At 46.8% G+C, this 14,428-nt stretch overlaps 1 protein-coding gene across 9 annotated transcripts in view; it reads left to right on the forward strand.

The window, feature by feature from the left end:
- The window catches only part of LOC134936014 (NXPE family member 3-like), a 99,957-nt gene that overhangs the window by 46,850 nt on the left and 38,679 nt on the right, over nt 1-14,428 (forward strand). For 8 of the 9 annotated variants that reach the window (XM_063930911.1, XM_063930908.1, XM_063930907.1 and 5 more), the window contains 2 exons: nt 8,268-8,765; nt 13,314-13,534. In XM_063930911.1, coding sequence (XP_063786981.1) covers nt 8,268-8,765; nt 13,314-13,534 — 719 coding nt within the window. Of the gene's footprint in view, nt 1-2,135; nt 2,210-8,267; nt 8,766-13,313; nt 13,535-14,428 lie in introns of those variants that run through there. The other variant, XM_063930913.1, reaches the window with a different exon arrangement.

The following is a 14,428-nucleotide window of genomic DNA, read 5'->3' on the forward strand; positions in this document are numbered from 1 at the left end:
CTCTTCCTCCTTGTACGAAAGGTTGTGCATGTGTGTTCTTCTCACCTGATTATGGCACTCTATGATGCTCCTGCCTTGAGCTTTGGAAAATAACTGATTTGCCTGAGCCAGGAGGCGGGGATATATGAACCGGCCCGTTGCATGCTGAGAGGCCGAAACTCTTTGAGCGATTGGTGCAAATCCGCTGTCTCTTCATCATATCCCAATGTTATCCTGTGGAACCTGTGGACTTAGGAGAAATACCATTATCAACAGTAAATTCTTACCATAACGTATATTTTGCTATTAAGCTCAGGGAAGTCATGCACTTGGAGAATAATGAAGTGTGTGTCTTACCTGTTGAATTAAGTGTATTCCTCACCTGCAGCCTAGTGCAGCTGAATGCATGTAACTTGTCAAAATAGAGCTGCTTTGAGGAACTTTATTATGAAGGCAGGGTGGTAGTGTCATTTGCCTGGCAGTCTGGGAGGGGGAGGAGGAGTTTAAGGCATAAAAAGACTGTCTGTGGCATTCATCGGTGCTGGCCAGTGGCTAGGGAGTAGATCTGTTAGTGACAGTGCCACGGACATTTACTATGTACTGATGTAAAAAAACACAAATTTGGAGTGAGTCTCACTAAAATGGGCGTGGTCTAGCTTTAAAAATAGGTGTGGCCTCAGAGGAAAAGACTACCTTACACCTTACGGGGGGGGGGGGGGGGGGATTCCACCATATTAAGACCCACACAGTAATGACTATTGCACCATATTATGCCACACACCACAATGCCGTGATACATTATGCCCTACATTAAAGCTTCTAATTACTTTTAAATTACCTGCTCCTTGCCAAGGGTTTCACTCACTGGGTGTCATGCTGGTTGCCAGGGGTTTCATGCTCTGTGATCCAAGCTTGTTGCCGCACGTTTCATGCTCTGGGACAGGTGTCATGCTTAATGCCAGGGGTGTATAATGCCAGGCCAGAGGTGTGTAGTGCTTGTTGTTAGACTCAGGGCTATGTACAGGCTGTAGTGCTGTACAGTACAGCACCCCACAGCCCACCAGGCCGCCAGCACCCGCCAGCCGTTCCTCTTCTTTCCTGCCTCCCTGTCAAAGTTCTCCGCTCGGGGGCGAAATTGTGCGTAATTACGCCTTGCGTCGTGACGCAAATGCGTGATTCCGTGATACTCCACCCCCGAGCAGAGTACTAATGACAGGGAGGCAGGGGAGCAGTTACAGAAGATTGAAAAGTGCTGCGGCGGGCGCACCGTGCGATTGCACGCCTAGCCCGCTGCTAGAAACTGCACTGAACACAGGGTAAACAGAACATTACAGTAACATAACAGATCCTCTAACAATTAGCACCACAATTCTCAGTATACTATACAGCTGGGAAGCAAGGTGAATGAGTCAGTAATCGGCGTAGGTAGGAACCTGTCTCCAACAGTGACGGCATGACTAGCATCATTAGAGCAACTGGAAGAGATGAATGACCACGTGCGAAAGAAGTTTACTGCTAAACGGCCACTAAGTAAGTGAGGATAATTGATGTGGAAGACTGTGAGAACAGGAGGGAGGAGGACCCTGCTCCTTGGAACTTAAAATCTAAGGCGAGGAGGAGACAGATAGATGACATGAGGCATGAGCTAGTGAATGGGGACCTTGGGGCACGAATGTAGCGAGGTAGAGTTGGCCATGGCAGGAGGGTGGGGTGAGCAGCCTGGTGACTTGGTTATGTGGTGGAACGGTACGCTTTGATGAACAGGTAGGTTTTCAGTGCCCTTTTGTAGCTATGCAAGATTGGTTAAAGTCTGATAATGCGAGGGCGCTTGTTCCAGTCTAGGAGGGTAGTATGGGAGAAATCTTGGATTAGATCATAAGATGCAGTGATCAGGGTAGAGGAAGAGTCGATGGTCATTGGCCCACCAGGGAGGGCAGAAGGGAGTATGTAGGGAGATGAGGTTAGAGATGTAGGGAGCATTCTTGCAATGTTCCCATAGCTGCTTATGTGATGCTCCATTCTACATACAGTAGTTTATTAATCTTCGCAATGTCCAAAAATTATGCAAGAAACGTGACTGCAGAGGCACATAGTGGGGAGTTGAATTGCCCCCGTAGGATGGTAAAAACATTTTTTTTTTTTTACATAGCAGAGTTCCATCCTTTGGATTACGTTCTTCCAATTGTCTGGCAAAGACATTGGAGCACTAGAGACATACCAAGTTATACAGGTATATGTTTACAGTTATGAAGAAGGCTACAGCATATTATGGCTGAGTTATTCATACATTCAGCCACTGCGCACGAATACATACTTACCATGAAGCTTTCTGTTGTTTGCTTAAGATAAATGATAGTTGCCTTTACATTGACCATGATTATATCTCCTATCTATGACATCTTGGTATAGCAAGTTGATAGACTGATCAACATCACTGCTGGTCACAACTAGTCCTTAATTTTCATCAAATTGTGGTCTCATATCATCATATTCATAAGTTAAGTAATAAGTTACATTTCTCTAACGTCCTAGTGGATGCTGGGGACTCCGTAAGGACCATGGGGAATAGACGGGCTCCGCAGGAGACTGGGCACTCTAAAGAAAGATTAGGTACTATCTGGTGTGCACTGGCTCCTCCCTCTATGCCCCTCCTCCAGACCTCAGTCAGAATCTGTGCCCGGCCAGAGCTGGGTGCTCCTAGTGGGCTCTCCTGAGCTTGCTAGAAAGAAAGTATTTGTTAGGTTTTTTATTTTCAGTGAGATCTGCTGGCAACAGACTCTCTGCTACGAGGGACTGAGGGGAGAGAAGCAAACCTACCGGTCTACAACTAGGTTGCGCTTCTTCTTGACACCATTAGCTCCAGAGGGTTCGAACACAGGCATCTGTCTTCGATCGTCCGTTCCCGGAGCCGCGCCGCTGTCCCCCTCGCAGAGCCAGGAGAACAGAAGCTTGAAGACGGCGAAAACGGCGGCTGAAGACTCCTGTCTTCATTTAAGGTAGCGCACAGCACCGCAGCTGTGCGCCATTGCTCCCAGCACACTTTCACACTCCGGTCACTGTAGGGTGCAGGGCGCTGGGGGGGGCGCCCTGGGCAGAAATTGAAGTACCTTTTTGGCATAACATACATATATACAGTCAGCCACTGTATATATGTAAAAACCCCCGCCGTTTTTTTCACACAGAAGCGGGACAGAAGCCCGCCGCTGAGGGGGCGGGGCCTTCTTCCTCAGCACACCAGCGCCATTTTCTCTTCACAGCTCCGCTGGAAGGACGCTCCCCAGGCTCTCCCCTGCAGTATCCAGGTACAAGAAGGGTAAAAAAGAGAGGGGGGGGCACATAAATTTAGGCGCAAAAGACATAAAATCGGCAGCTATTGGGTAATCACTTATTATAGTGAATATCCCTGGGTTATATAGCGCTGTGGTGTGTGCTGGCATACTCTCTCTCTGTCTCCCCAAAGGCCTTTGTGGGGTCCTGTCCTCAGTCAGAGCATTCCCTGTGTGTGTGCTGTGTGTCGGTACGGCTGTGTCGACATGTTTGATGAGGAGGGTTACGTGGAGGCGGAGCAAGTGCGGATAAATGTGGTGTTGCCGCCGTCGGGGCCGACATCTGATTGGATGGATATGTGGAAGGTCTTAAATGATAATGTAAGCTCCTTGCATAAAAGGTTTGATGACGCTGCAGCCTTGGGACAGCCGTGGTCTCAACCCGGGCCTGCCCAGGCGACTCATAGGCCGTCAGGGTCTCATAAACGCCCACTATCTCAGATGGTTGACACAGATGCCGACACGGAGTCCGACTCCAGTGTCGACGATGATGAGGCACAATTACAGCCTAAGATGACCAAGGCCATCCGCTACATGATTATTGCAATGAAAGATGTATTGCACATTTCAGAGGTTAACCCTGTCCCTGACAAGAGGGTGTATATGTTTGGGGAGAAAAAGCAGGCAGTGACTTTTCCCCCGTCACATGAATTAAATGAGTTATGTGAAGAAGCGTGGAGTTCCCCTGATAAGAAAGTGGTGATTTCCAAAAAATTACTGCTGGCGTACCCTTTCCCGCCAACGGACAGGTTACGTTGGGAATCCTCCCCTAGGGTAAACAAGGCGCTGACACGCTTATCTAAGAAGGTGGCCCTGCCGTCTCAGGATACGGCCGCCCTAAAGGATCCTGCGGATAGGAAGCAGGAAGCTATCTTGAAGTCAGTGTATACACACTCTGGTACTCTACTGAGACCAGCTATTGCTTCAGCCTGGATGTGTAGCGCGGTAGCAGCATGGACAGATACTCTGTCAGAGGACATAGATGCCCTGGACAGGGATACTGTCTTGCTAACCCTGGGCCATATAAAAGACGCTGTCTTATATATGCGGGATGCCCAGAGGGACATTTGCCTGCTGGGCTCTAGAATTAATGCAATGTCCATTTCTGCCAGGAGGGTCTTATGGACTCTGTAATGGACAGGGGATGCCGATTCTAAAAAACACATGGAGGTTTTGCCTTATAAGGGTAAGGAATTGTTTGGGGACGGCCTCTCGGACCTTGTGTCCACAGCCTAAGAAAGCACCGTATTATCAAATGCAGTCCTTTCGTTCTCAGAGAATCAAGAAGGTCAGAGGTGCATCCTTTCTTGCCAGAGGCAGGGGTAGAGGAAAGAAGCTGCACCATGCAGCTAGTTCCCAGGAACAAAAGTCCTCCCCGGCTTCCACTAAGTCCACCGCATGACGCTGGGGCTCCACAGGCGGAGCCAGGAGCGGTGGGGGCGCGTCTCCGAAAATTCAGCAACCAGTGGGTTCGCTCACAGGTGGATCCTTGGGCTATACAAATTGTATCTCAGGGATACAAGCTGGAGTTCGAAATGACTCCCCCTCACCGTTACCTAAAATCAGCCTTGCCAGCTTCCCCCACGGAAAGGGAGGTAGTTCTGGCGGCAATTCACAAGCTGTACCTCCAGCAAGTGATAATAATGGTCCTCCTCCTTCAACAGGGAAGGGGTTACTATTCCACACTGTTTGTGGTACCGAAACCGGATGGTTCGGTAAGACCCATTCTGAATTTAAAATCCTTGAACATTTATATGAAAAAATTCAAGTTCAAAATGGAATCGCTCAGAGCGGTCATTGCAAGCCTGGAAGAGGGGGATTTTATGGTATCTCTGGACATCAAGGATGCTTACTTGCATGTCCCCATTTATCCACCTCACCAGGAGTACCTCAGGTTTGTGGTACAGGACTGTCATTACCAATTCCAGACGTTGCCGTTTGGTCTGTCCATGGCACCGAGAGTATTTACCAAGGTAATGGCCGAATTGATGGTACTCCTTCGGAAGCAAGGAGTTACGGTTATCCCGTACTTGGACGATCTCCTCATAAGGGCGAGGTCCAGGGAGCAGTTGTTGATCAGCGTAGCACACTCTCAGGAAGTGTTGCAACAGCACGGCTGGATTCTGAATATTCCAAAGTCGCAGCTGATTCCTACGACGCGTCTGCCCTTCCTGTGTATGATTCTGGACACAGAACAGAAGAAGGTGTTTCTCCCGGAGGAGAAGGCCCAGGAGTTAGTGACTCTGGTCAGGGACCTCCTAAAACCAAAACAGGTGTCGGTGCATCACTGCACGCGAGTCCTGGGAAAGATGGTGGCCTCATACGAAGCCATTCCCTTCGGCAGGTTCCATGCGAGGATCTTTCAGTGGGATCTGTTGGACAAGTGGTCCGGATCGCATCTTCAGATGCATCGGCTGATCACCCTGTCCCCGAGGGCCAGGGTGTCTCTTCTGTGGTGGCTGCAGAGTGCTCATCTTCTCGAGGGCCGCAGGTTCGGCATACAGGACTGGGTCCTGGTGACCACGGATGCAAGCCTCCGCGGATGGGGGGCAGTCACTCAGGGAAGAAACTTCCAAGGGCTGTGGTCAAGTCAGGAGGCTTGTCTGCACATAAATATACTGGAACTAAGGGCCATATACAACGCCCTGAGTCAAGCGGAGCCCCTGCTTCGAGACCAACCAGTGCTGATTCAGTCAGACAACATCACGGCGGTCGCCCATGTAAACCGCCAGGGCGGCACAAGAAGCAGGGTGGCGATGGCAGAAGCCACAAAGATTCTTCGTTGGGCGGAGATTCACGTACAAGCACTGTCAGCAGTGTTCATTCCGGGAGTGGACAACTGGGAAGCAGACTTCCTCAGCAGACACGATCTCCACCCGGGAGAGTGGGGACTTCATCAAGAAGTCTTCACATAGATTGCAAATCGATGGGAACTGCCACAGGTGGACATGATGGCGTCCCACCTCAACAAAAAGCTAAAAAGATATTGTGCCAGGTCAAGGGACCCTCAGGCGATAGCTGTGGACGCGCTAGTGACACCCTGGCTGTTCCAGTCGGTATATGTGTTCCCTCCTCTTCCTCTCATACCCAAGGTACTGAGAATAGTAAGAAAAAGAGGAGTGAGAACAATACTCATCGTTCCGGATTGGCCAAGAAGGACTTGGTACCAAGAACTACAAGAGATGATCACAGAGGACCCATGGCCTCTGCCTCTCAGACAGGACCTGTTGCAACAGGGGCCCTGTCTGTTCCAAGACTTACCGCGGCTGCATTTGACGGCATGGCGGTTGAACGCCGGATCCTAACGGAAAAGGGCATCCCGGATGAAGTGATTCCTACGCTGATAAAAGCTAGGAAGGATGCGACAGCAAAGCATTATCACCGTATATGGCGAAAATATGTTGCTTGGTGTGAGGCCAGGAAGGCCCCTACAGAGGAATTCCAGCTGGGTCGATTTCTGCACTTCCTACAGTCAGGTGTGACTATGGGCAATTAGGGTCCATAAAGGTCCAGATTTCGGCCCTATCCATTTTCTTTCAAAAAGAACTGGCTTCACTGCCTGAGGTTCAGACGTTTGTAAAGGGAGTGCTGCATATTCAGCCCCCTTTTGTGCCACCAGTGGCACCTTGGGATCTTAACGTTGTGTTGGATTTCCTGAAATCCCACTGGTTTGAACCACTTAAGACCGTGGAACTAAAGTATCTCACGTGGAAAGTGGTCATGCTGTTGGCCTTAGCATTGGCGAGGCGTGTATCAGAATTGGCGGCTTTGTCATGTAAAAGCCCTTATTTGATCTTCCATATGGACAGGGCAGAATTGCGGACTCGACCCCAATTTCTCCCAAAGGTGGTATCATCGTTTCATTTGAACCAACCTATTGTGGTCCCTGCGGCTACTCGGGACTTGGAGGACTCCAAGTTGCTGGACGTAGTCCGGGCTTTGAAAATATATGTTTCCAGAATGGCTGGAGTCAGGAAGACTGACTCGCTGTTTATTCTGTATGCACCCAATAAGCTGGGTGCTCCTGCTTCAAAGCAAACTATTGCTCGCTGGATCTGTAGCATGATTCAGCTGGCTCATTCTGCGGCTGGATTGCCGCATCCAAAATCAGTGAAAGCCCATTCCATAAGGAAGGTGGGCTTTTCTTGGGCGGCTGCCCGAGGGGTCTCGGCTTTACAGCTTTGCCGAGCGGCTACTTGGTCGGGTTCAAACACTTTTGCAAAGTTCTACAAGTTTGATACCCTGGCTGAGGAGGACCTTGTGTTTGCTCATTCGGTGCTGCAGAGTCATCCGCACTCTCCCGCCCGTTTGGGAGCTTTGGTAAAATCCCCATGGTCCTAACGGAGTCCCCAGCATCCACTAGGACGTTAGAGAAAATAAGAATTTACTCACCGGTAATTCTATTTCTCGTAGTCCGTAGTGGATGCTGGGCGCCCGTCCCAAGTGCGGACTTCCTGCAATACGTGTATATAGTTATTGCTTAATAAAGGGTTATTGTTATGAGCCATCCGTTGAGTGATGCTCAGTTGTTGTTCATACTGTTAACTGGGTAAGGTTAGCACGAGTTATACGGTGTGATTGGTGTGGCTGGTATGAGTCTTACCCTGGATTCCAAAATCCTTTCCTTGTAATGTCAGCTCTTCCGGGCACAGTTTCCCTAACTGAGGTTTGGAGGAGGGGCATAGAGGGAGGAGCCAGTGCACACCAGATAGTACCTAATCTTTCTTTAGAGTGCCCAGTCTCCTGCGGAGCCCGTCTATTCCCCATGGTCCTTACGGAGTCCCCAGCATCCACTACGGACTACGAGAAATAGAATTACCGGTGAGTAAATTCTTATTTTTCCTGTGTTCCCAGTGAGGAACCTCCACCCACTCTTGTAGTATATATTGCTTGGTGATTGGTTTATTATACAAATGTTTAATTTTTTAAGTGACGACCTTAATAATTTGTGGTATTTTTTAGATGGTTTACAAGTTCCTCACAGTCTATTCTTTGAAAAAGTATAAACCGCCCTCCCCGAAGATGCACACCACTCCATCGAGTGTTTTTCCCCAAACCATCGATTCCAACTTTAATGAACTCTTAAGACTGATTGACTGGCCTGAGCCACCATCCCCTGTGACACACTATAATCTATCTACCAGCCCAAGACATTGTGATTACCATCTGCTGAATGCACGAGACACGTACAGGATTGGGGAGACGTTGGAGGTGCTCATCACAGCTCGGGACCACCATGCTCGGCCAAAAAAATACGGTGGAGATTATTTCCGGGCCAAGCTGCACTCTCCGGCACTGAAGGCTGGAGTGACTGGACACGTAAAGGACCATGGTAATGGCAGCTATCTGGCCACGCTCCTCCTCCCATGGGCAGGGAGAGCAGAGGTACAAATCCGGCTCATTCACTCCAGTGAGGCGGTTGCTGTTTTAAAGAAGAAGAGGGAGAACCATCCAGAGAAGGTGATACAGAGTATCTCTGACTAATCTATTATCTATTAATCAAAGTCAAACAATCAATATTGATCACTATTGTTTTGCTTTTGTGTACTGTTGATTTCCCCTGGGCTTACAGTACATTATGGAGGTTACATGTATAAGGGCAAAGAAAACTCTTTTTGTTGGGTCACTCATTCTAAAATGAAAACTAAGCTTTTAAAAATAGATATAAAAAAAAGTAAATTTTTTCGCTATGGAACATCAATCACTGTGCATAAAATTATTATTCTGCTTTTTGGATGTGACAATCCTAAATAATTAGATCTTGTTAATGATCCAAATGTATTAAACATCTGTATGTATACAAGGTATAGGCATCCAATATGGTATATAATTTAGGATCATAGATGGGGGAAAAGAAAGCACATATATAGTGTGAATCTGGTTTCTACTGTTGATCGTTTGTCACATGACATTGGATGACCAAAGAGTCCCAATATGATTCAGGCTAATATGTGCAAAGAATCCTGTATCTGCTTTTGGCTTGTAGTCCCTAAGCCAATGAGAGTACATACAAAGCCAATGAGCGTACATACCAAGCCAATGAGAGTACATACAAAGAGAGGTATATACTGGAGCCGAGTATTTCTATGAGTTAAAATATATTAGACGTCAGTAAAGACATAGATCAGCATATTGTAGTCATTATGACTCGATAAATGTTGATGTCAATGCCAGAAGAAAACTTTCAATACATATAGATTGCATAGCATATCATTGCACAATTGCCTGTGGAGTATACAGACACACAAAAGAAGAGCCCAGCCTGCACATATTGTCACCTACTGTCAACTTTCTTACCTTGGCATCAAAGCGTTAATGAGTGCCAAAAATAATATATGCAGGTGGCCGGGTGCAGTGTACTTCTGCTTTTGACTGATTAACAAGGTTATGCAACCAGGCGATCAATGAAAGAGCACTGAGGGAGAGAACATAAGATAGAGGTAAAGATACCTGGATACCAATAAATATAGTCCCAATGGCCTTGGTTAGGGGGGTGTTGTAGGCGCCTCTATAGTGGCATTTGTGCCACATCTGACACACGTTTCACCCTAGTCAAAAGTCTTTGTCAAGGAAGCCAGTACCTACTGACTTCCTTGAGAAAGCCTTTTGACAATTTTGCAATATATATGTATTGAAATTTTTTATTTTTCTGGCGTTGACATTAACATTTATCGAGTCATAATGACTACAATATGCTTATCTTTGTCTTTACATAATATTTTTACTGATGTCTAATATATTTTAACTTATAGACATACTATATACCTCTTTCTGTGTACTCTAATTGCCCTAGGGACTACTACTCCCACTGAGACTACAAACCAAAAGCAGATACAGGCTTCTTTGCACATATTAACCTGAATCAAATTGGGACTCTCATTGGTCGTCCAATGTCATGTGATGTGTAATTGTGGCTCTATCTGCATCCGAAATGCCACGTTGCAGTGGTTTACATGAAAACACTGTAGCAGAGCATTTTGTATGCAAATACAGTCGCAGTCAAACACAGAATATAGGCATGCTGCATATCAGGACGCACGAGCAGCTTCTGCTAATTAAAATGATATGCTGCATGCCTATATTCTGTGTTTGACTGCGACTGTATTTGCATACAAAATGCTCTGCTACAGTGTTTTCATGTAAACCACTGTAACGTGGCATTTCGGATGCAGATAGAGCCACAATTACACACAGAATATAGGCATGCCGCATATCATTTTAATCAGCAGAAAATGCTTGTGCCTCCTATTACATTACTTTGTATCTAAGATGCATTTTTACGGAAAAAAAATGCAAGAAAAGACGCGCGGTGCTACCATGTCACATGACACTCACGTGTTATGTGTAACGCAACTTGTACCGCACGGAACAAAGACACATTTGTATATGCGCTTCCTTGCTTTTATTCTGCCTTTTTCCATCTATGATTCTAAATGACATACCATATTGGATGCCTATACCTTATATACATACGCTTGTTTAATATAGAAGTAATTTATACCGCATGTACAGTATGTGTCATCTATACATTCGGATCATTAAAGAGATTAAATTTTTTAGAATATTCACATCCTAAAAGCAGAATAATTTATGCACAGTAATTGATGTTCCATAGCAATTCTTTCTCGCAGAAATTGGAAATACAACCGAGCGGTGCTCTATCATATGAAGGGATATGGTCGTTAGGTCGACAGGCAATAGGTACTAGTTCGACAGGTAAAAAGGTCAACATGAGTTTTTAAAAAAAATAATTGTAATTTTTTGATTTTTTTCATACTTAACGATCCACGTGGACAATGATTGGAACGGTTACCTGGCCCAATGCATGGCGAGCGGATACAGTGCATTAATTGGGGTTCCCTGTCACTTTACGGATAAAACGACACCAAAACCAGTCAAAAAACCCATGTCGACATTTTACCTGTCGACCTAGTACATGTCGACCTATTGCCTGTCGACCTAACAGCATTCAGTGGTCGGCCTAATGACTGTCGACCTAAGTTGGGTCAACTCAACGACCCATACCCCATTTGAAAAGGGTTTATTTACCGTGTTTAAAAAAATACACTTTTTTTTTAAAAATATATATATTTTTCTTTACTGTGTATTTTGGATGTCAAGCATTGCTTTATGGTACCCCTAAGCTTAAAGTTTGTTATTGAGAAATTCAGAAAACGTAAGTAAATTGTGCTTATCGGTCATTCTTGAGGGTTTGTGATGTGGTGGACAGGGTTGTGCTTCTGTTTGTCCTCATATTTTGTGGTTGGCAGCCACTACCACTGATTTTGCCTATTCATTGGGACCCACGGCCCCCGACGGTGCTACGGCACCCACTCTGAGAACCACTGACATAAACTATAGACCCCAAGGAAAAAGTACCAGGGAAACAAAGAGTTTAAAATAGTAATTCAGTAACTTCACCCCGAACATATCACAGGGATGGTTTCTTTTCAGTGCAGCTGTCCTGTGGGAGTTTATACAGCAAATACATCCGGGGAAACTTCATTTTTAAAACTTTTTTTTTATTGTAGTGAATATCAGCGATAAGAAAATACAATTATCGGGTCTAAACCGCAGTACATGATAAAAATGCAACAAAGAGATCCTTAATGAGGTCACTGGTGTGTAACATACAGGGGTGCACCTATAATGAGGTCACTGGTGTGTAACATACAGGGGTGTGCTTATAATGAGGTCACTGGTGTGTAACATACAGGGGTGTGCTTATGAGGTCACTGGTGTGTAACACACAGGGGTGTACTTATAATGAGGTCACTGGTGTGTAACATACAGGGGTGTGCTTATAATGAGGTCACTGGTGTGTAACATACAGGGGTGTGCTTATAATGCGGTCATTGGTGTGTAACATACAGGGGTGTGCTTCTTATGAGGTCACTGGTGTGTAACATACAGGGGTGTGCTTATAATGAGGTCACTGGTGTGTAACATACAGGGGTGTGCTTATAATGCGGTCACTGGTGTGTAACATACAGGGGTGTACTTATAATGAGGTCACTGGTGTGTAACATACAGGGGTGTACTTATAATGAGGTCACTGGTGTGTAACATACAGAGGTGTGCTTATAATGCGGTCACTGGTGTGTAACATACAGGGGTGTACTTATAATGAGGTCACTGGTGTGTAACATACAGGGGTGTGCTTATAATGAGGTCACTGGTGTGTAACATACAGGGGTGTGCTTATGAGGTCACTGGTGTGTAACATACAGGGGTGTGCAAATAATGGGGTCACTGGTGTGTAACATACAGGGGTGTGCAAATAATGGGGTCACTGGTGTGTAACATACAGGGGTGTGCTTATGAGGTCACTGGTGTGTAACATACAGGGGTGTGCATACAATGAGGTCACTGGTGTGTAACATACAGGGGTGTGCTTATGAGGTCACTGGTGTGTAACATACAGGGGTGTGCATATAATGAGGTCACTGGTGTGTAACATACAGGGGTGTGCATATAATGAGGTCACTGGTGTGTAACATACAGGGGTGTGCTTATAATGAGGTCACTATCTGAAGCAGTAGACTTTGCGCTATAACAAAATACAGACAATGTATTTATTAATCAAATTGTTGGTATTTTACCCTTCTGATTTAATGATAATCTACAAATGATGAAAGTGCTAATCCAGTCTGTGTATATCCTGTATGCTGCCTGTGTAACATCTATGATAGTCTGTGTAAGGGCATACTTGCCTACCTGACCCTCTCCATGAGGGAGAAAATGCTGTGCTCCTGGACTTTCCTGGTAATGTATGATTGCCATCACCTGTGGTGAGCTAGTTAATTGATAAGAAAGGTGTTTCACCACAGGTGATGGCAATCATACATTACCAGGAAAGTCCAGGAGCAGAGCATTTTCTCCCTCATGGAGAGGGTCAGGTAGGCAAGTATGTGTAAGGGGAAAGGATGACCTTATGTCAGTGTCTGCCTCAGGCAGCAGAATGACTGTTTCCGACCCCAGTAAACAATATTTGGTTCCACCTCGCAGGTCTATTTCTACGGATACTTCCAATTTAACGGTAGCAGTGAAATGGTGGAGTGTAACCTGGAAGTGGCGGGAAAGGACGTGTGCACATACAGGAATCCCGTCTCCGGTGACACGTGGCAGTGTGTGCGACCACGGAAGCTGCCGTGTGACTCCTGGGTCTATCACTCCATGGGTAAAAACCGCATCATTACAGACAGCTTGGAGGACACTCTGCTGAGCAGGTGAGTGAGACTGGTGGTTAGAAATGAGTTGCTGATATTGACCCAGATACCAATTTATTTCCAGGTCATTGCTGTCTCTTGGCAAACAATGGACCTGATTCAGGTTGGATTGCAAATTCTGCCAAGTAGCAGAATTTGCAATCCATGTGATCTCATACTGGGGGCCGCCCATCGCAGGGCAAGGCCTAGGGAGGCACATCCCGGGCCATTTTTTTAATCCCGGGTATCAGGATTGAAACTTGGTCAATCCCGAGATCCCCGGGATTGGCGTTTCCCTCTGCCTGCCCCACACGCATAACTCGCCATACACCAGGGGTGGGTGGGTAGGAAACATCAACTGCTTTCCCGGCGGCTCCCAGCGGCGTGTGACGGCGCAGCGTGACCTCTCACTGCACGTCACGCTGCGCTGGGGAGCCGGAAGGATGAAGCCGGGCAGCGTCTGAGCATCTTGAGAACGCTCAACGCTGGTCCCTTAATCCCCAGGATTGGAGCTTCCAATCCCGGACATTTTTGGGCCTAATTCTCGGGATCTCACCGATCCTGATCCCGGGATTGGCCTTCCTAGCAAGGCCGCCCAGCATGCTGACCACCGCCCCCCCCAACCTTTATCAAGCAGAAATTGGGATCGCATCGCAATTTCTGCAAGATGGCATAAATTAAGGTTGCTTTGCGATCGTGGTGGCTACATGTGACGTCACATGGCCGCCGTGATCATGCCCCCGTTCGCGTCCCCCTTTTTCAGGCCACGCCCCTGCAATGCTGTGTCTCCACCTAGGAAACAGAACGTTGTCCCCCCCTGCGAACGCCTCTGCTTGATTGACAGGCAGAGGCGATCTCATTTTCTGCCCCCCCCCGCAGAAAATTCGGGAGCAGGATGGGCATTGCGCATGCAAC

The sequence above is a fragment of the Pseudophryne corroboree genome, chromosome 6 (genome assembly GCF_028390025.1).
Source record: "Pseudophryne corroboree isolate aPseCor3 chromosome 6, aPseCor3.hap2, whole genome shotgun sequence".
Classification (NCBI taxonomy): Eukaryota; Metazoa; Chordata; class Amphibia; order Anura; family Myobatrachidae; genus Pseudophryne; species Pseudophryne corroboree.